Here is a 23,534-nt window from a genome sequence, read left to right as displayed (position 1 = left end):
AGATAATGCATTACAGAAGGTAAGTAACTTGTTCATCTGATAGAGACTTCTAGCTGCTGATTCCTTATCTTTGAATTAGATACCCAAGCCATACCATCCCGGCAGTGGGTTACCCACTCGCATCCTAAACTAAGAAGTCTTGCAGGACCAATTGGGCAAAAAGCCCGTCCCTGCGTACTTGACCATCAAAGTAGTAATGATTTGCAAACATGTGCAAAGAAGCCCTGACAGATGTCTTGGACTTGGACACCCCGAGCCAAGGCCATTGTCGCAGCCTTTCCCATGGAGAAATGGGCTCTTAATCCCTCAGGGAGCTGCTTCTTTGCCAAGGCACAACAGATTTTGATGCAAAGAAGGACCTAGCAAGAGATGGTCCTTTTTCTTCGCTGCCTTTCCCTTCTTTGATCCTACGTACCCCACAAAGAGTTGGTCATCCTCCCAGAACTCTTTTGTGTGGACAAGGTAGAACAACAATGCTCTCTTTGGGTCCAGTCGGTGGAGACGCTCCTCTTCCTTAGAGGTATGTGGGGGAGCAAAGAAGGGGGCAAAGTGATGGATTGACCCAGATTGAATGGGGTCACAACCTTTGGCAAAAAGGAAGCTCTGGTGTGAAGCACCACCTTATCGGGAAAGGACATAAGGTAAGGAGGCGAGAATGATAATGCCTGTAACCCACCCTCCGGGCAGATGAGATGTCTACCAAGAAGGCTGTTTTGATGGACAACTGCTGGAGGGGACAATTGTGCAAAGACTCACAAGGAGCACACATTAGATAGGTAAGGACCAAATGAAGGTCCCACTGTGGCATGGCAAAGGCCATAGGTGGAAATAAGTGAGCCAGCCCTTTTAGAAATCTATTTACAATTGAAGACTTGATGAGAGATGGCTGGTCTGGCAACCCCAAAAAGCAGAAAGGTAACCCTTGAGAGTTCCCAAAGCAGAGCCCTGCTGGGCAAGGGTTAGACTGAATAAAATGACAGTAGAAAGAGAACAGAAAGAGGGTCAATAGACCTTTCTGTACAGTATAACACAAAATTCTGCCAACGGCAGGCGTAAACAGTCTTATTGGAGGGGCGCCAGAATAACGTTACAGACTTCGGGAGAAAGGTCAAAAGCTATCATCTGCCGCAGCTCAATCTCCACACATGGAGGTGCAGAGTTGACAGGTTTGGGTGGAGAACCATTCTGTGCTGCTGCAACAGAACATCCTCCTGAAGGGGCAGCATGATCAAAGGATCAACACTCATTCTCAGAAGCTCTGGATACCAGACGCTCTTTGCCCAGTCTAGAGCCACAAGAATGACTTGGGCCCAGTCGTTCCTGATCTTTTTCAGAACACTGTGCAGAAGGGCTATTGGTGGAAAGGCGTACAACAAGCCTGAGCTCCACTCATGGCAAAAGGCGCTGCTGAGCGATAGGTGCCTTGGAAACTCCAGCTCACAGTACCGCTGCCACTGCGGTAATGTGGAGCTCCTACAAATTTTTGTGGAGGCCCCTCTCCTCCGAGAAGACCAGTGTCCCTTGATCTCCTCCTCTCCCAGATGGCCGCCCCATCCCAGAAGTGATGCATCTATCACGACTGTGAGATATGGTTGGGGAAGGGAGAGAATGACCCAATTGTGGTTTGTTAACCACCTCTGCAGATATTTTGCAGTTCCTTCTAAGAACTGAATGACGTCAATGAGGTTTCCCCGATGCTGTGCCCAATGGAACTGCAAGTCCCACTGCAGAGCCCACATATGCCATCTGGCGTGTCTTACCAACAGGATGCAGGAGGACATGAGGCCCAACAGCCTCAGAGTCAGTCTCACCAAAATCAAGGATAGAGGCTGAAATATCAGAATCATAGTCTGCAAATCCTGGACTCACTGCTAGGGAGGATAAGCCCAAAACCGCACTGTGTCCAGAACAGTTATGATGTAGGGAGTGTCGGAGACTTTGTGTGACTTTGGCACATTTATGGAGAACCCCCGCGAATGCAGAAGGTTAGTGTTGGAAGTTGGAAATACTGAAGAAACAGGGCACAGCTGGTAGAAGGATATTCATTTATTGACCATCCACTCTCCTCACTGAAGAACACCTCAACATTCTACAGGGAGCTTCAGGGTGGAAGGACCCAACAGGGGTCAGGGAGAAGGGGTGGAAGGAATGTACCAACAGGCTGGTTGTAACACATCTCCCTTCCTTATAATGAGTACCAACAAGGCATAACGTCAGTTACAGGTTAGCAACACTTGTCAGCTTCCCGGAGGGGGGGGAAGAAACACAGGCGTACCTAGGAGGAAAAGTTATGGCTGCACTTTTACAATGTTGTCAAAACTCCACCATTGACCATTTTCAAACTGTACTACATTTTTTAACACTTTGACAATCCTGCTGTGGGAGTAGAACTTGCTGATGTCGGTTCCCAATTTGGTGTTCCTTCTGGCTTGCGCCATGTCCCCCACTTCCCACCTTTGAACCTTAACACCATGTTTCTTATCGTACCACTGTTTGTACTTAGTTTGATGTTGTCTGACTTTCTCTCCTGCCTCCTCCCAATCTACATCCCTGACCTCGCCCCCGTTTAACCAACTGGGATTTAACTTTGTACTAGGCTCCCTCCCCCATAAAGACACAAAAGGAGAGACTCCAGTTATTCTATTTGGCGAAGTGTGATAAGCCCACAGACATTCCCTCAAACAGTTCTCTACATATTGTCCATTTACAGTAGCTAGCTGGATATTCTCTTTGATAAGCCTATTAGCTCTCTCCACCATGCCATTAGCTTTGGGGCAATAGAGGGCTGTGGTTTCATGTCTTATGCCTGAAGATTCCAGAAAACTCTGCATTTCCTCGGAGGTGAACTGTACCCCATTGTCAGTAACTAATGTGGAGGGTATACCTTCTTCACAGAACACTTCTTTGAGAAATTGGATCACTGATCTGGTATTGATGTTGTGCACAAATTTTTGCCTTATCCAATGTGAAGTATAGTCAATCAGGACCAACATGAACCTTTTTTGCACACCTAGGTTTTGCATGGGTCCAATGATGTCCAATGCCAACTTGCTCCATGGCTTGTTTGGGACACTTACTGGAGAAAGTGGAGACTTGTGTATTATTTTGGACTTGTCACTCTTAGCGCATGCCCCACACTCTTTTACGGCTTCTTCCGTCATGGTGTCCATTTTGGGGAACCAAAAATTTGTTCTTACTCTAGCTTTGGTGGCACTTCGCCCAAGGTGCCCTTCATGCGCCAAGTCTATAACTCTCTTCCGTAATTCTCTGGGGGGAATCACTCTGTTGTTTCGGTACACTTTTCCTCCAATGACACTCAATTCATTCCTGACCTCCCAAAACTCTTCTAGTTCTGCTTCAACATCTCTCTTCTTGTTAGGCCATCCTTTCTTGACTTGCTCCATTAAAACCTTGAGTTCTTTATCTTCCTTCATACCGTCTTCCCATTCTTTCTCTGTGATGGCAGGAAAATCCATCATCATTATTGGACTGTCCAGAGCCTCCTCAGGTTCTTCTTCCTTTGGTAAAGGTGATCTTGAGAGAAAATCTGCAATAGTATTTTCCTTGCCCGGCACGTGTTCGATCTTGAAATTAAAATGTTCCAATCCCAGAATCCACCTGCTGATGCGTGGGGTGCTGTTCTCCAGGCCTTTCACCGAAAATATGAACGTGAGGGGTTTGTGGTCCGTCCGTATAGTGAACCTCAATCCCCATAGAAAAAATTTAAAATGCCTGACCGCCCAAAAACACGCCAAGGCTTCTCGTTCGATTACCGAGTAGTTTTTCTCCGGTGGAGAAAGGCTCCTGGACGCGTAAGCAATGATCTTTTCCTCACTACCATCCTTCTGGACTAAGGTGGCACCCAATCCATAGTTTGATGCATCTGTTGCAAGAATGTTTTTTTTAGTCGAATCAAACGTACCAAGCGCTGGAGAGTTGAGTAGATCCTCCTTTAGAGCATTTGCCACAGCCTCCTGCTCCTAATTCCACACAAAGTTCTTGTCCTTCTTTAACATCTCTCTCATGGGCTCGCACTTTGTAGCAAAATTGTCCACGTACTTGGACATGTACTCCATGAGTCCTAAAAAGGATTTGAGTTCCTCCTTGTTACGTGGGTTTGGAGCCTCCTTCACTGCACGGATTAAACTTCCCTTTGGTCTAAACCCTTGTTCTGAGATGGAATGGCCCAGATATTCGACTTGTTGCACTTTTATTCTGCACTTTTCCTTCTTGACTGTTAGGCCTGCATCCATGAGCTTTTTAAAGACTTGCCTTAGCACATTATCATGTTCTTCTGAATTTTTTCCATAGACCAAGATGTCATCCTGGAAACACATTGTGTGTTCTACACCTTCGAGGATCTTCTGCATAACTCTTTGGAAAATGGCTGCCGCTGACGCAAGGCCAAACGGCATCCTTTTGAACATAAAAGCTCCAAATGGCGTAATATACGCCGTAAGTGGCCTTGAATCTGGATGCAATTCGATCTGGTGGTACGCCATAGATAAATTTATTACACTGAAGTATTTTGAAGGGCCCATTGTGCTTAGCATCTCATTTATGACTGGCAAAGGGTGTCTTTCGACCCAGATCCAGTCATTTAAGCAGCGCAAATCCACACAGAGGCGGATACCTTCACCGTTGGATTTGGCTGCGAGAACAATGGGGGCCAACCACTCGGAGCAGTCTATGGGTTGAATAATGTCCAAGTCACACAACTTTCGCAGTTCATTTTCTAGAGGCTCTTTCAGTTTAAGAGGCACGGTGCGCAGGCCATGCACCACAGGTTTGGCATTGTGCTTTAGTTTAATCCTATGTTGGAAATTGTGCAGACATCCAAGCTCCTCTTTGAACAGTTGTTTGAATTCTTCACAGATCTTTTCGCTTCCCGGAAACCTTTCTGTAAGCAAGACTTGTTCTGCACTATTTGGGTCCAGTATGATTCCCAACTCCTTTTGATGAACCCATCCCAAAAGGTTTGAACCAGACTTTACTACGTAAATTGTCCCATAGGTTTTCCTATCTTTGAATTGAAGCTGTACATCTTTCATCCCCAGGAGGGGTATATTGCCCTTATTGTATCCTGAAGGAGAGATATCTGGAATTTTTAGATCGCTAATCTTATTTTCCCCCATGGAAACATAGTCATCCTTATTTATCAACGTGAACGGTGAACAGGAATCTGCAGACATTTCAACACGTTCATCATTAATTAATACATCACATTTTGGATAAATTGAATTCACGGTGTCATCAACATCCTTTACCTGCAAAATAAACTTTTCCATTTTCTGTTCAATACATTTTACTTTTTTATTTGCACCCCTTTTATTACTTCTTTCATAATCTCTTGAGTGTAACTCACCATCACGGCACACTCTGGCAAAATGCCCCCTTCTATTGCATTTCTTACAAGTGACATACCTGGCTGGGCATTGAAAATAGGTGGCAAAATGGTTGTTACTGCCGCACCGGTAACACTTAGGACCCTTCTCTCTGTGCTCTACCTTGGTGCTGATATTTTCCTTAAACTTCATTTTGTACACATCAAATCTCTCCTCTGCATCACTAATGGTAGCCACTACCTCCCCTTCTGGTTTCATTTCTTTAACACACCTTGCTGTGTATTCCACTGACTTGGCTATTTCAATAGCTTCTTTTAGCCCTGGATTCTTAGCTAATAGTTTTTCCTGGATGCGTGGATTATTAGTGCACCTCACTAATTGATCTCTTATTAGGGAGTCAGTGAGATCCCCAAACTCACATAGCTGAGTCATTCCCCACAAAACTGCGATATAATTCTGTACTGACTCCTGTTTACCTTGACATCTTTTAATGAATTTGTGGCGCTCTAGGACCACATTGATCCTATCCCCAAAGTGTTTCTCTAACTTTTCCATGGTCTGCACAAACACATCGATTTCCCCCACAGCATTACCATCCTGCTCTGACACGGGTACGTTTTCATACACTTTGCGCCCTTGCACCCCCAGATTATGGAGTAGGATGTGTTGTTTCCTTACCGAATTGAACCTCTGTCCCCCAATGGCTATAAGGTACGACTCAAAAAGCTTCACCCATTCCTTCCAGCTTATCTCGGGTTCCCCTATGTAATTTAGAAATGGCGTTGGTTGGTTCATGCTTGCTGCTGCCATTGTGAACCAGGAAAATAAGACCAAAAGCTACTATACAGGGGGGACATTTTTTTTAACCTTAGGAAGATGAATCTACCCAGCATGCAAAACAACTTAGGTCAGGCTTTTTCTTTTTCTTCCACAATACACACAATCCCTCCTTAAATTGGACCAACACACGGAGCAGAAAACGCTGCAAAGGTAAAAGTTAGTCTGTTTTGACGAAATCACACTAATTACTAGAGCACCAACAGTCAGTCGCTTAGCTAGCGTTGTGCAGGCTTCCTTACTAAATGTTCCCTTCCTTGTGACACCGCTGTCCGCTCGATGTCCGTGGAGATCCTTGAAGAAAACGAGTTGGTGCCAAACAGCTGCCACGTAACTAAATTTGCCGGCCTGAACAAGCTTCCGATGCAGACGCTGTCAACAGGGTTTGACTGGAAGAAAGATCCGGCCCTTAAAACCTGATGCGCTGGCACTGCTCCCCCGGCGGAAATCAGGCACACAACACTCTCCTCAGAGAACGATCAGAGGTAACACGCAGGCGCCGTCAAGGAACACCGCCAACCCAGGATATAGTCAGCTTCAGGGACTCAGAAAGGAAAGGGCGGGCTTAGGCTTCCGATGCGCCGCTATGCCAGGACACCGCTCTCACAGGCAAAAAAGCCTTTCTTCCACAGCGCCAAAGTCCCACAATTCACAACTCGTCATAAACGTGGACGAAGACGAAGCGCCCTGGCAGGAGCCCTCGCTGTCAACGCTGCCACCAACCCATGCACGTAGACCTCACTCGCTAAGCCGCCACTCTGCTCACGCCGGCCCTCAGCAACAGCAAGGTACGTGTGACACTGGGTATATTTCACATCAGGATGAACGTGTCGCACTCAGAGCGGGTCAGGTTTCTTCAGAGACATACCATCCGCTCTCCTTCAGCCTCTTTAGAATCACTTATACTGCGCTCATACAGTAACCACTCGTAGCTCATCCAGGAGGTCAACTTACGTTTTGCAATGCTCCTATGCGATACTGCTTCCTGCTTTCATTCTTGAAAAGCCAGTATGTGATAAATTCCTTACTTCTGGGTCCTTAGATGCCAGTGTGTGGAGAGAGCACACAAAGGGGAGATGGTCACTACTGCCCCCTGCACAGTTCTGTCGCCAGTGTTGGAAGTTGGAAATACTTAAGAAACAGGACACAGCTGGTAGAAGGATATTCATTTATTGACCATCCACTCTCCTCACTGAAGAACACCTCAACATTCTACAGGGAGCTTCAGGGTGGAAGGACCCAACAGGGGTCAGGGAGAAGGGGTGGACGGAATGTACCAACAGGCTGGTTGTAACAGTTAGCTATAGTCTGAAGGAGGGAGATAACTATCTGGGGTGAGGACGCCTACAACAGCCAGTCATCAAGGCAGGTGAAGACTGCCACCCCTAATCTGCGCAGATGATCGGCAACCACCGCCATCACCTTGGTGAACACCCGAGGGGCAATGGTAAGGCTGAAAGGGAGCATGGTAAACTGAAAGTGCTCATGGCCTACCTTGAACTGGAGGTAACCCCTGTGGCCCGGCAGGTCGGGAATGTGAAACTGCGCGTCCTGCAGGTCCAACACTACCATCCAGTCTTCCTGGTCTGGGGCAGACAAAACCTGAGCCAGAGTAAGCATTTTGAATTTCTCTTTTTTGAGGAAGAGATTGCCGGTCTCAACACCTAAAATGGCCCGAAGCCCCTTGTTCTTCGGAATCAGAAAATAACTGGAAAAACAGCCACTGCCTACTTCTGAAACCAGGGACCCTTTATTTAGCTCAATTGGCCAAGAGAGCCTTAACCTCCACTTGGAGCAACTTTAAACGATCCTCTGTCAGCCGTTCCTGATTTGGGAGGAAAGGAAAGGAAAGGAAAGGAAAGGAAAGGAAGGAAAGGATGAGAATAGCCCTCCTGGATGATCTGCAAATCCCACCTGTCTGATGTTATGGATCTCCAGTGGGGGAGATGATGACAAATTCTCCCACCAACTGGAGTAGTGTGGTCCTGCAGAATCAGTCTAGGAGTGCTTGGTGGCTGCTGGGGGCAGTGTGGCTGATAAGTTCTGGCCTCCATTCCGAGCTCAGAATATATCGCGTCCACGTCCTCGCACAGCTTGGGCAGTCTGTGCAGGACGGTGGTTAGGGTAGGGTTTACGTGGCTAGAAACCCCTTCTGTTGCCACATAAAGGATGAAAGGAAGACTGGCCATGGGTGTGGAGGAGAGGCCCAAATATCTGGTCGTAGCTTGAGAGTCCTTGAACCTGACCAGGACTGAGTTTGCCTTTTCCCCAAGAAGACAGGTTCCATCAAAGGGCATGTCCATCAAATTGGTTTGGATATCGCCTGCGGAGCTAGTTGAATGAAGCCAGGCATGGCGCCTCAAGGCCACCGTCATTGAAATCGACCTATCCAGCAAATCGATCGTATCTAGGCCACACCGTATGGTGAATTTTGCTGCATCTCTTCCATCCTTGACAGCTTGGGAGAGCACAGCCCGGACCTCCTCTGGGACTTGTGGCAGCACTTGCACAACCGTCTCCCAAAGAGAATGGATTAAACGACCCAATAAGCATGTGGTATTCACGGACCACAGTGCCAGGCTGCAGGAAGAAAACAACTTCTTCCCAAATGCATCCAACCTCTTGGATTCCCTATTCGGAGGGGTGGAAGGGAATGAGCATTTTGACATAAAGGCCATTACCACCAAACTCTCTGGGGTGAGATGTTGGCTGAGAAACTTAGGGGCAGATTTATGTTGGGAATGCGCCATGTTTGCGTCACGCAACTGCGGCGTAAATGTGGCGCATCCCTACGACCCATTTACAACGTGACTCATCTAGGTAGATGCGTCACGTTGTAAAGCCCTGCGCCACTTGTGGGCGTTCCTGTGCAGGGTGGGCGTTCCGGGGCAGGTGCGCCTCGCAAAAGTGGCTGAGTGAAATCTATAAGATTTCACTCAGTCACTTTCAGGCCAATGCTGCGTCAAAACCCTGCGCCTGCTTGAAGCAGGCGTAGGTCTTGATGCAGCATTGTAAAGATGGGGCACCCCCGAGCCTTGCTGGAGCTGCGTCGCACTTGCAACACAACTCCAGCAATGCGGCACCTTTACGGCACAGATGCGTCACGCATCTGTGCCGTTTTTGCCCCATGGTGCGCCGCATTGTAAATGCGGCGCAAAATAACTGGCGCATCCCTGGGGATGCGCCAGTTAGCATAAATCTGCCCCTTAGTGTCACCCGGTGCTGGGAAATGGAGGCTTGCAATTGTCCCAATTGTGCATCTCCCAGGGCCTGCCCTCTCTGTTTGGGACCATGGGGGCAACCCCAATGTCCCCACGGTCCCGCCGGCTCATCTACTCCTATGGAAATTGGCATTGTTTTTGGGCAACGGTAGCTGCTAACATGCAGCTTCCCTCGCCCAAAAGCAATTCTCCTTCCTTTATTGAAGCGAGACAAGGTTTTCCTCCTCTTGCTTCAATGAAGCAAACCAGCGTTTACTATCACAGGGTGGAAGTCATGCTCCCGCCCTGTCATAGCAAATGGAAATGTCCCAGGGAAGCACAGCCCCGGGACATTGCAGGAGCAGGTTCCGGCGGTTGGCGGTCCCTAGGGCCATCAAGTGCTTGAGGAGGAGGACCGCACGACCCCCTCCCTCTATTTTCAAAGCCCTAGGGAGGAGGTGGTCCCTGAGGCATCAGAGGCCTTTGAGGCCCACCGTGCATATTTAATTAAAGGCCCGGAGGGTGCCGATCCCCAGGACTTTGGGTGGCCTCAAAGCTCCCCGAACAATTACAAAACATTCCCCGGAGAGGTCGCAATCCCCTGGGCTGTGGAAGGTCCGTGTGCACCTAATTTACATGGGAGGTGGCGGTCCCCACACCTGCGGAGGCACCGCAAGCCCCCAAAATATAATTATAGGAATGCCCTCAGAACCTGGCCCACCCGGGGACTCATTTAAATGAAGGGGTCAGATCCTGATCCATTTTTTTTCTTTTTTTACCATCTGGATTCACGCACCCAGCGCGCATTCTGACTTTTTTTACAAAAAAAAAAATATTTTTAGGCCTGCGGATCCTTGTGGGACCCATGTGAGCAGGACTAGGGGGTGAGGATGTTTCTACTCAGCCCCCTTTTCTTCTCTTTACTTCTTTGTTTGACTGTTTCCTTGTAACTTGGTTCTGCCGAGTCACAAGATGGCTGCCAAAACTTCCTGGTTTAGAGTGTTGACAGCCAATCACAGTAAAGCTTATGGTCGTGACAGCCAATCACAGTCAAGCGCATGTTCGGGAGGGTGCGGGAACCCACTGCTGCCCCAGATATCGAAACTTTTATTTTTTTAATTTCTTACCGATTACTGAACAGATTTACACCATTTAAAATCAAGCACTACCTTTTTGAAATGTTTAGTGTCATTCCATTCAGAGGTTCGAGCTTCAGCCTTGCCTTAAGTTTCCCATGGGAAATTAATTTTTTCACTTTTATTTTTTTAATTTCTCAGCAACTACTGAACGGATTTACACCATTTAAAAAAGGTCGCTTTCTGAACCAAGCTCTACCTTTTTGCCAAATTTGGTGCAATTCCGTCCAGCAGTTCGGGTTGTAGCCTGTAATAAAATTTCCTATGGGAATTAACATGGAGAAAACTCTTTTTAGGACCCCCTTTTTTCTCAGCCCCCACTTAACAAATCACCCTCAAACTTTCAGGATTAGAGATAACCTGGAAAGACCTTTTTTTTGAGAATTTTGCAAAGATTCGTCAAACGACGCCAAAGTTATTAGCAAATCAAAAAAGGCTTTTCTTATGGAAACTAGGTTCTAATTATAACTACCTACTGGCGACCGCCAGTAGGTAATATATATACCACATTTTATAAATCGGAAATCAGACTCTGCTAACCTGATACTTTGTATTCGGAATACTACTTCCAATAAGCCACATCATCTAGAAAAGCAGAGATACGAGAAAGGAGAGTAATAGTAATCTGCTTTAATTGGCTAAATTTATTGGAATTCATAATCTCCTCGTCCCCTTCTTTACAAAATTAGATTATTTTCTGGACTTTATCATTGTTGAAACAGATAAAAGAGAGGTTTGTGGGTGCATGTAATGCAGCGGGATATGTGCAGGGAATAACAATGAGGATGGCCGGATCCCAGTAAAATATTGTAGGACCTGCATACTTATAGCGCCTGATAACATGGCTTGGTGGCCAGATTACTTTTGTAACACTGCATCCCTTAGCATACTAACTGTACCAAATAGAATGTCACATATAAAATTACTGAACACCTCGGAGGTGACATCATAAACCCTAAACTACACACTTTGTACCTATATGCGTTGTATCTGCATACCCATTATGATGAAGTAAGCAAAACAAATAACATGCAGTGAATACCAAGCCACACTAATATGAAACTTACTCTCAGCATAGGGCCATTCTGGAAAACATGAGGTTCATCACAAACCACGCAATATTCATTCAACACAGGGATCCGCTGCTCAGCAAATTTGATAGTCTAAGAAAAAAACACAAATAAATAAAAGTATGACACAAATTATAAATGATAGCCTAGCCAGCAGTTGCGCCATCTTGCACTGTTTTTCCTACCTGAACTAGGAAGCCAAGTTCTCGTACTGGAATGCATTTTGCACCATAATTTGGCTAGAAGAAAACACAATAGGAACATCATTAACAGTGATTAGTTGCGATTACTTGGAAGTGTGGACAGAAGTACTGTCTACTGCATGCCTGACATTTGTTTTTTTCACATTATTCCTTTTCACCTAAATACAGTCACAATTACACCCGGTGAAGGTTTCAGTAGGAGCTGTAAAGAAAATAACATTAAATTAGTGGATGTACTGCTCTGCTATGGTTTGGACCAAATTATAAAAACACATTTATTTCCAAAATCTCAGCTCAAGAACCGAACACCTTTACTTGTCAAATAAATGACATCAGGAATAAAATCACCAATCACATTCAACAAAGGAACCTCCGCTCTAAAGGAGCATCTCGCCTCAAAATCCCACCATAGAAGAAAAAAACCATGGGCGGCACATCCTTCTCAGTTCAAGCAGCCAAACTATGGAACTCTTTAACCCCTAACATAAGGTCCACCAACAACCACATTATCTTCAGAAAACTTCTCAAGATTTGGCTCTTCCTCACATAAGCACCATACGCAAACAGAAATTTACAGCATATCCCTCTGTATATAAGCATTTGTTTTTCACTATAGATATGTACCTATCTTTGTGTATTACTTTGCATAAACATGTAAAATAATTATGTTGTTGATAGAAATAAATAATATTAAATAAATTAAAATCATCCTTGGTCTACATGTACTTACTTTCATTGTGCATCTATGTACCTTCCAGGTACCTGGATCTGTGTGTCTGTTAGTTTTCTCCTGAAAAAGCATATACAATGCACTACCATATTTCTCATCCTGTGCCTCCTAACAATATCATTAATCTACATATACTTACCTTCTTTATGTATCCATATACTTTCAATGTACTTATGGATCTATATATTTATCACTGTCTTCTAATTTAGCATTTCCAATTGATTACCCTATTTCTCAGCCTATACTTCGCTCAATATATCGTCTAACCCAACTTTCTGAATCATCTCAAACTTCTTTCTACTACTCTTTCCAATCCACTACCCTATCTCTCATCCTATACATCTATTAATATATCCTCTACATCCACTCTCTCATTTATCCCAAACCCCAAACACTACTATGATCGCCAAAATAACCCTTTCTAGACTCTCTCTTACTCTACCCCTCCTTGCATCATCTGACACCTCTTTTTACTATACCGATCCCCTAAAACAAACCTTTCTAAACTCTTCCCTCTGATTCCCCCCAACTCCTTTTTACTCATCCAAAAGCCTCCTCCTACTGCTCCGACTGAAAAAACATATATAATAAAAAAAAATCTTCACTCTTTTATCTCTCCACTATCCTTTTCAATCGAGATTAACAGACTAACATGTTCACTTCTTAAATTCCATATTCCATATTCAACTATACTAATTCACCATTAATCCTTTATTGGGTTCCAGAGTAGCGTGCTACTCGCCAATCAAGAGTCTCAACACCCGGTCAGCGTTACAAGTGCTATATAAATGCAAACCTTTTTCCTTTTCTACCCCTCCCCAACCCTTCCCAATCCAAATAACTGACTAACATATCCACCTCTAATATTACTCTCATGTTTCACCATACTAATTCAACACTAATCCTGATGGGTTCCAGAGTAGTGTGCTACTTGCCCTTACAAACGCCATCAGGGGTAGCAAGCGCTATATAAATACAAACCTCTTTCGCTCTTCTATCCCGCCACCTACCCTTCTCTACCCAAAATACTGAATAACATCCACTGCTCAAATTATTTCATATTTTACTATACTAATTTTCAACACTAATCCTTTATGGGTTCCAGAGTGGCGTGCTACTCGCCAGAAAAGCGCATCAACACCCATCAGGGTTAACAAGTGCTATATGAATGCAAACCTTTCCTCCCCTTTTATCCCTCCGCTATCCTTCTCACTCCAAATAATCTGACTAAATATCCACCATTGAAATTACTTCATATTTCACCATATTAGTTCATCACTAATCCTTTATGGGCTTCCTGCATAGCGTGCGTCAACAAGCACTATTTAAATACAAACCTTTTTCCTCCTCTATCCTGCTATCATTCCAAATCCAAATAACTGAATAACCTATACACCACTTAAAATGTACTTGCATATTTCAATATACTAATTCAACACTAATCCTCTATGGGAAAAAGCGCTTTGACGCCTCGTCAGGGGTAGTAAAAGCTATATAAATGCAATTACAATACAATACAATACAGAACAGAAAGAAATATGTAGTGATTAAGACTAATTCTCATTGAAAATCTCTCAAACGGATTCGAAAAGCACAACTAAATAGATAGCCTACGTCTTCAGCACATAAGAACAGAAACCAAAAAAAACCCAAATCCATTACCCAAGTGTAAATGATAATAGTTCTCAATCTTAACTTTCCTTGTGTAGTTCTGATAACATGAATGCCATCCAAATTACTGGACACGCGGGCAAAGCGTCATGATGAGCAAATAATGGCCATCTTAAACCACCATTGCACTTCGAGTAGACAAAACCAGTTCCATTAACTCATCTGTGGAGATGATGCAACCACATCCCTGACAGGACTGGGTCCAATGGTTTTCCTTGGCCGTGCTTCTTAACTCTGTCTCATGAGCATTAATCCCAGGCTATTTAAGGAGGAATCTATGGTTGAAAAATGTCTTACACTTACAACCTAACCTGAAGGAAACTTCTCCAGTTTCATGACACTGATCAGAATGAGTTCCTAGTCGTAGACCACTTACGCATTAATAGCACCACCTCGTCCATACATATCATGCACACCCATCTCAGGCCTACGACATTTATTGGCCAGAATGCCCTACCTGCTCTTCATTCTTCTCTGCCTTAATTTTACAGAGTAAGAGGGATTCTGAACTTGGAAGTGGAGATGATGCCACCAACCACCACCCTCTACAAAGAGCTACTCTTCTCGAAACTCTGTGCTTTATGTTCCCTCAAAATACGTTTTCCCGACTACGGTCCAACTTTAAGATCTGCATTTACCGACACAGAGTTTGCGGTCACTTATTAGCAATTGCCATCTATTGCCTGTATTGTTATTAGCTTTGGCCTCCTCTATTCCCAAACTACAGAGGTTCTCCTCTAGTTACCTCCTGCGTCCCTGATGCATATCAACGGTAGACGCTTTCTCCCATCAGGTTGTGCGTCCTTCCATAATTCTATTTGTGTTGTGGTTAGAGAAGAGGCGGCAAAATCCCTCAAAAGTGCCTCATATCTCTCTTTTTGGCAGAGCACAAGTAGGGGAAGACGTAGGAGTGCAACGTGGCATTTAATGTGGAACAGGCCTCCAAGTGTGGATTTGCGCAGATATATTTTATAACTTGAGGTAAGTGGCCCTACCTGCTGACTGCCCAGCTTTGCACCAATCAGAGGGACACGATGTGTTACATGTGAACATGTGGCCGCGAATTACAAAAGTATTGTAATGGAGAACAGAGGCACTGTTCTGAATTACTAAAAGCTTATACTGCGAATCTGAGAATTAGATGAAGCATTAATATTATGCATCCGATAAAATGCATTGCTGGAGCGTTGGGGTGCACTAGCTGCAGAGTTCAGAGGCCAAGAGAACAGATCGCATCATCCAGCATTCTTCATTCCTTCCTAACAGGTAAGTTGCTTCTATTAGGCAGGGCTAAAGGCTCCGTTTGTCATTGAGCATTCAAGCACTCGAGAGCCAAAGGTGCGCAGAGCCAGAGAGTCACTGTGTTCACTACAAAGTGCTGTGTTCACAGCCAGCAGAACAGCATATTAACTCTTCTTGGCACTCTCCGCAGCGCTGTGTCTGCTTGCTCTAGCGTTGGGGTCGGTGTTTGTTAGTCTGCCAAGTAGACATCCTTGATCCAGTGTAGGGCATGCAAAGTAAACACTGCCCTTCTGAAACCTCTTAGTCTAGCCACTAAAACGCAGATCACTGACAACCGAGCATGCTCACCTTTTAAACAAAATATTTGGATTATTAAACGGCTAAAATTGTCTGGAGCCTAGGTCTTTGGGCAGTGCAGTGAAGGAATAATTAGTTCTTGTATTTGTTGCGTTCCTATGCAGCCGAAATGCTAGGCTTCGAGATATTTCTTTATCCTTTACAATACCAACCCTAAATGATGCTGAAGAGAAATGACAGCAGCAAAAATGTATTCTGAAGATAAAAAAACACATTGTCATATTCAACTGTGATTAAAAAGTGAGGCTGTGTAAGGCTGGCGACAGTGGGGCAAGCATTTCGTATACCCTAGGTGTAAGCTTCTGCAGGGATACTCTCACATAGGTCCATTTTCAGGGCTACCCCATTAGGGTCATTCGGTCACCATTAGGACCTCCAACGGGAGTTTCCCATCATTCTTTTCTGGTTGAAGTGTTTCTCGTTCCCGGCTAAGTGGACTGACCAGTTAAGACAGGAACAGAGGGAGGAAGGTGTGAGTGTTGAGATTGAACCTAGCTGGTGATTTTTAAAGCTCTAGGTAGTGATTTCACCAGCGGCGCGTCAGTTCTGGCTCCTCTGTGGTGGCAGAGAAGAGCATGCCTCATTTAACCGCCATGTTTGTGCAAGTGGCAGAAGTAGTAAGGGACTCCGGAAGTGAGGCTGTTCAGATTTGATGTTAGTCAAACATGCAGTCAAGATATGGAGTCTTTCCTTGCATAAGCCGGGACACACAGGTCCTCATGCTTGGGAGGAGGCAGCACAATGTCCACCTGGACGGGCACAAACAGGGCCTTTCGTAGGCGGAGATCGCTACTCAACTAAATATATACAAATCGAAACGTTTCGGAACATTCATATCAGAATTCTGCATTTTAGTGTAAGTGAAAACTTAGATCGTTGTAAGGGTGGAAAATCTATTTTGCATTGTCAATAAAACTCATCAAATCACCACGAGTGGGCACCACTGCCAACATGGTATGGTGGACGAATGTCCTCAGTCCACCATCTCCTACTCAGCTCAATGTTTTACTCTAAGGCTCCTAATTATTGCTGTCTGTTTGAGTATATTTAATGCTGTATGTGACTTCCTAAATTTAGATTCAAATGGACAATATTTTCTTGATCTGCCTAGTTGATTTGAATTGCGGTATGCCATGGCCTGCATCACAATTACACCCTGCATGGATTAAGGCTTTAGCTCGGCAAAAACACATAATAATGTATTTGTACCTTGGGGAGACTTACCTAGTTATTTTTCATCCCACATGTGTTAGCTAAGAATAAGCTGTCATTAAAATGTGAAGCCCAAATATAGTGTATTACCACAAAATACAAACACAAAAGCTTTGTATCCCACTAGTCTTGGATGGCCCCTATCAAAAGGATCCTTTTTTGAAGGTGCAAGTGAGATGTCGACCCATTGAAGCAAAAACCCCATGGATGACAGAAAGGTAACAGTTGTGTAATCGTAGTCCGCAACTAACTGCGGCAAGCCCCCCTTTAGCACCCAGTTGCCAAGGCATAAGAATACAAGTATCGCTGACCTGAGAAGATGGGCCATAACTACCTCCACCACCTCCGTAAGCACCTGAAGGGCTGAGGGCAGGCCAAAGGAGAAGGCAGCAAACCGGAGTTGCTCTTAACCCATCATGGACTGAATGAAGTAGCTGTATGACTGCAGGATGGGTACATGACAGTATGCATCCTACAAGTCTAATCACACCATCCAGTTTCTCTGGATCTAGGATGGAAAAAACCCTAGTCCAGGGCCAACATCTTTAGCTTGTCCTTTCAAAGAAAAGCGCTCAACAGGAGAATGTTCAAAATTGTCCTGAGTCCTCTGACATTTTTGGCACAAGAAAATAGATCCTTGTCGTGACATACTCTGTCTTTTTCTACCTCTGGGACTTTCTCTATGGTTCCTTTGGGAAGTGGAGACTGAACTTCCTGTGACAGCATGGAGGCATGATCTGATGAAGTCAAACCCGAAACAGGTGGCGCATGAGAGGAGTCCATTTTAAAGAGAAGGGAAAAATCATGCTTAACGATTTGTAGCAGCCACTGATCTGAAGTTACAGCATACCAGCTGAGATAGAAAAAATGAATTCCCATGGAAGAGGGAATCAAAACAGCTTAGTCACCGCTGAAGCAGGGGAGGTCAAGGAAGAGGAATGCTTCCGTGGAGACTACCACCACCCCTCTCTATCCCCTAAAGTCATTTGCTGGCTGTTGTATGGGTTGCGTAGGCTTCCTCTGGTGATAGGTGAAACCTGAAGAGTATCTTCTGAATTCATTGTATCGCTGACGGACCTGATGGACCAGTGAGAAGAGGCATATAAAGTGGGTTGTAGCCCTGCTGTCTTTGAAGCACTCCAGCATATATTCAACCTTTTCACAAGAAACCTCAACCCATCAAATGGCATATATATATATATATATAGATAAGGAATGCATGCACGTCACCAGAAAAGTCTCTAGAAGGCATCCAGGTATGATGCTTGATGACAGCACCCGCATCCATGGAGCGATAGTCATTGTGTCCAGGTCCCTCAGTACATATTTGCATGCGTCCTGTCTGTCTTGGTTAGTCTAAGCACAGGTGTTCCTGAATTTGTCAGGGATGAAAAGCAATATCATACTAGGCAAATCTCGCTCAGCATGAGTATCTGTTTTAGATTGTATAAGGCATTCAGAGCCTTCAGTACCAAACTGGAGGACGTAAAAACTCCTTTGCCAAATACATCAATGTGCTTCAACTGTCCACAGGTGCAGTGGGGAATGCACTTTGTTTGTTGAAGCCTGAACCACCATGGTCTCTGTAGTCGGGGGATGGGTGAAGAAGACTGGGTTCTCTGCGGCTGGTCTATGATGCCTGTTTCTAACAAAGCCTTGCTAAAAGAAGGTAAGGGCTCTAAAGTAGCTGACCCAGACTGCAAGAGTTCAGTCAGTAAATTTGCCTTGGTCTCTATGGCAAGCAATAAGAGATCCAAAACCTCTGCTGCTCTGAAGATTACTACCATAAAAGCACTCTCCTCAGCGGGGCACAACAATGAAGAGGCCAGTTCTGTCCCAAGGGGGTTTTAGGACCACTGGCATTTTGTAGCAAGTATAAGCCGGCACATGTTAATGAGTGGGAAGTAAATCGTCCATCTCCTTGTCAACATTCTCATCATGTGGATCATCTTTAAGTCCTTGAATCTGAACTGAACAAGGCATCCAACCTACAAGAGTACAGGCATCATTGAAGAGGCTTGGGCTCATCCAAAGTTGGAGGAAGTGCCTTGGTAATCTCCTAATGAGACACAGGCCTGGAGAAAGACACTGTCGGCTCAGGGTAAGAGATAGGCATGGGTGTCAGATATGGTGTAGGCACCACTGGAATCTGAACGACAAGGCCTGAGGCGCACTGTCATAATATTATTTATTATTTTTTATGTATGAACACCATACCATTCTTTCTGAGAGCCCCATGGACCTGTTAGCAGTCAAAGGCAATCCTGGAATTACAGAAGAACTATGTTAACCAACAGACAAGTTGCCGTAAGCTGAAAACTAATCTAAAAAGTGGGTCTTTCAGCTTTTATGAAATCTGCTTGAATAAGTTTGCTCAGAGCTATTTGAGCAGCCGAGTCCAATGGTTTTCGCTGAGCAGTGAAAAAAAGAGAGACTGCTTGACCATGTTCTTTTATGGTTTGGTGGGCAGATAGTTTATACAATGTTATGGTAGAGTGTAAAAACCATTCAAGCCACTAAGACCATTTCAACACTTTCCACAGATATACAGTCTGTGCCCGGGTAAATCTTTGTGCATGAAGGTCAATGGCACAACCTGCAATCATTTGAGATACTCCAGGCCAAGAAATGTGGAGAAAGGAACAAATATACAAAACTACTTTAGTAGCAATCTCGCGCCCCTCTTGCTTGCACTCATCACCCAAAAAACTTTGAAGTTTAGAAGCTGATCTTGGAGTTTTTTATAACTGCGTGTTCAAAAATGTACCCCTCATTTCTTAGAGGAGTATTGTGGAGCTTCAGAAAGGTGGATATAAATGTTAACAAGTGATTCTCAGAAGAACTTGGGTCAGATTATCGTTTTCACAAGATCTGACCGAAATGATTTGTCTTAAATAAATACATTTTGGGGAGAGAATGTGACCCAGCGGCTAGGGTGGTCGACCTGGAAGTTGGGGAATTGGGTTCGAGTCTTGGCAGGGACGCTCAACATTCTGTTATTCTGGGCAAATCACTTAATCTCCCCGTGCCTAACAAAATTGAATGTATCCTTCTGTAACGTAACTAGTGCTCAGGTACAGCACTCTGATACCTTCGGGTGTAGTTCGTGCTATATAAAACTCCACAAAAATATATATATAATTTACTAAAATACCGCCCTATTGGACTTAAAAACAGGACATCTATAAACAATGGGAGGAAGTTTTCATAAATAATATAATAATATTTAGGAGTCAACCAGGTGTATAGCACTTAGTGTCTTGGCTTTGCAGACAATTATTGTTTTTTTGCACGTTTACAAATGCATCTAAATAGGAAAATCTCAATTTCAGGGGAGTTCAGAAGGATTTATTTGACACTTGTTTTGAGCCGTATTGATAAAACTCAAGTGAGTCTATCTAGTATTTGAAACCAGCGGTTCATTGACAGTAAATCCCCTTTAAAAAAGTAATTATTGAATTGTAATCCCGTGAGCAATCAAAACAATAAAAATGAAGATGCAGGACACTTGAATTTCCCATGACCTTTCAGATGATCTGTTCTTTGGACCATAGTGAAACATGGAGATGGTGCTTGCCAATCCTAATCCTACCTAATCTTCTCATATTCAGGAAGAATTGGCTATGGGATTAAGATCTGGGATGGCATGGGGTGATGGTGGTTCCTCTTCCATGTGATTGTGGAAGAAAATCTGAAAATATGTAATAGTTGACACCGCCTATTAACAGCATTTGATTGAAGCATAATCCTTCATAAAAATAAATATTTTCAATGTATAGCAAACAAAAATGTCTGAACAAGAAAGAAGATAAAGGGAGTCATGTAGAAAATCTGTGGCAGCAATAGTCCCATTTTGTTCTGACGTGGAGAAAGGAATGCAGAGGTAGAGGCAAAGTGGTGCAGAATAATGTAAGTGGGTGTGAATTAGCAGCCAGAGCATCTACGTTTCAGATTCGAGATTAGATAGATAACACATATAGCATACAGCTATGTAAACGAGCAGTAGGCCCTAAGGAGAAAATAAATACACTATGACAGCAGCAATGACTAATTTTAAATGTTTACGTGATGTTACTTGTGTGAATGAGCAGGCTAAAAGAATATATTCATGAATTGAGAATTATCTCCATCTTCCACACTTATAGAGGTAAGTAAGAATGACGACCTCGTAGCTAGACCTCAAATGTAGTTTGCAGCTTTTGGAATAAGTTGGGCTGTCAGAATTACTAAACAATCTTCAGCTTGAACAGATTCAAGGGAAAGTCTTGTCTAGAAAAGAAGGTGGAAGTATAGACTGGATAGAGTTTTTCATGGGTACAAAATAAAAAATGGCATAAAAATGCACAAGTCAAAAATTCTAGTATATCAACACTAAACACCACGATGTATACTCTACCTGCATTATTCAATAATAAATTACCTACTAAAGACTATCAAATAACCAAACATGGAAAGGACTGAATGCGTCTGCGCACTGATAATGGTCAATATTTTCTTTCTAGAGAATTTCCTAAATAAAATTGGCAGTATTCAGACCTAAAAACACAGTTCTTAGCTCATTGATAAAGATATGGTAAAAAAGATTTTCTGCCCATTCACAGACCACATTCAATCCTTTTATACAGTCTATCACATTCAGGCCTCCATTAAACCTATGTTGACGAATAAAAGAGTTTTAAAAATTCAAGATACGCACAGCAGTTTGCGATGATGAGGATGGAGTTAAGATGCCAATTAACCCTGAGGTAAGAGAGAGCCTTCTGCCCTCTGTGATGGGTTCCTTCAAGAGTTCACCTTTAGATGATGTGGGGACACTAGAGTAAGACTTGAGTAACTTGTGGTTCTTAAGTCCATCTAATTCTTCCATTCTAAGGTTATTGGAATAAGAACGGTTCAAAGGTTTATGGGGCTTCAAGGTGCTATTGTGCTCACATCTAGGGTCACCAGAGCATGATCTTGTCAGGAGTTTATGTGGCTTTAAAGTGATGCAGTCTTCTTGTTTACCAGATGCGGAACAAGGGCGGCTCAAGAGCTTGTGCTGCTTTAAAGTCATTGCCTCTTCAACCCTTGGGTCACTTGACAAAGAACGGCCAAAGCTTCTGTGAGACTTAGTGGAACAACCATCTTCAGTCTTTACTGTGCTAGAACAAGTCCTTCTGAGCAGCTTGTGAGTTTTGGAGATGCCCTCATCTTCGGTTTTCAACTTGGATTTATTTTTACCACATCCAGGTGGTGGATAACTTGGCGACCTTAAAAAGCATGGACACAATTCAAAGACAAAGTGAAAACTAAAACAAACCATCCTGTTATTACATTATTACACATGACCACAGTAGATTTCTTTAAGATAATATAATGTTAATTAGCCTATTACATACTAATATTACTGAAAATGAAAAGTATTTAATTTCATGTACACAATTAGGAAGATTAGGAAATAGACTACTTACTTTCTTGGCACAGATTATTGGAATATGTATGATGTCATGCCAGTTTCCCCTCCACTGTCCGTATGTCCATTGTGAAAGTTGGTCTTTGACCTATCTGTGTCAGCATTAACAAAGTGGCTATGGTTCAATGGAACACATGCAGCAGGGCAACTTCTATATACATTTTATTTTTGGTTGAAGACCTGTCAATAAATCCTCACTCAATATGGTATTTCAGTGTCTAATTTGTGGGATTAAGCCCAGTTACATTTATCCAAAAACATAACTAAACGTTCCCTACTAAACCTAGTACGAAGAATGAAAGCATATTTTTCATGTTCATTTATAAATATGTGTCTCACCCAACCAGTGATTCAATCCTAAATCCTACAACTAGAGCATTCAGTGGAAATAGAAAACAAAACAGTAATGTCTGCCTGCACAAAGAGGCCAGGTTATGTTCAATTGTACAATAATTCTCCCTCCAAGTACATATAACACATCAATTTATATTCCCCAAATAAATCTCAAATCTGCATTTCCATCATGACAAGTGCACAAATAGTTTGAAGGAAGGGGTCCTATTTAGATATGATTTAAAGATCTAATAAATGACTGATGTCCTTGCAGGTTAGGATGGAAGTAGCATTATTTAAAAAAAGTGTAGTTTGGTATTAGAAGTACACACATTATTTTCCCCAGCTATTTTTCAAGAGCATGCTTAGGAGAGCACCGTTTATTGAGGGTGGGCTCTAAAGCCTTCCAACTGTCATAGAGGATTTCTAGGCAGTCTAAATCACATCACATAAATACAAGTTTTATTACAATATAAAAAGGATGTAGCATGAGAAGTTTAGGACCGAATATGGATAGGTAATATTGCATAAAAGATGCAATGCAATGTCGCACATGATTGATGGGATCGCCATAAAGGCCTGCCCAGGTTTCTTAAGTCAATTTTTCCATGAATTTCCATCTGTAAATCCCAGTAGAAATGTAAAGATGCTTTACGAAAACCATTGCATTAAACCTATTCATTCACAGTGATATATTTGATTTCTGTCCACAGAGTGCAATAGAGAATGTTGGTTTTCCTTTCCTT

The 23,534-nt window shown here is 43.5% G+C and overlaps 1 protein-coding gene across 2 annotated transcripts in view; it reads right to left on the bottom strand.

Moving 5' to 3' along the window:
* Positions 1–23,534, bottom strand: part of PARP8 (poly(ADP-ribose) polymerase family member 8) — a 670,996-nt gene that overhangs the window by 197,598 nt on the left and 449,864 nt on the right. For both annotated transcript variants that reach the window (XM_086960612.1, XM_086960613.1), the window contains 3 exons: positions 21,700–22,252; positions 11,774–11,827; positions 11,586–11,681 (listed from right to left, as the gene is read on the bottom strand). In XM_086960612.1, the coding sequence (XP_086816738.1) occupies positions 11,586–11,681; positions 11,774–11,827; positions 21,700–22,252 (703 nt within the window). The remainder of the gene's footprint in view (positions 1–11,585; positions 11,682–11,773; positions 11,828–21,699; positions 22,253–23,534) is intronic.

The sequence above is a fragment of the Lissotriton vulgaris genome, chromosome 3_1 (assembly GCF_964263255.1).
Source record: "Lissotriton vulgaris chromosome 3_1, aLisVul1.2, whole genome shotgun sequence".
Lineage (NCBI taxonomy): Eukaryota > Metazoa > Chordata > Amphibia > Caudata > Salamandridae > Lissotriton > Lissotriton vulgaris.
This window is presented reverse-complemented; position numbering and strand designations above follow the sequence as displayed.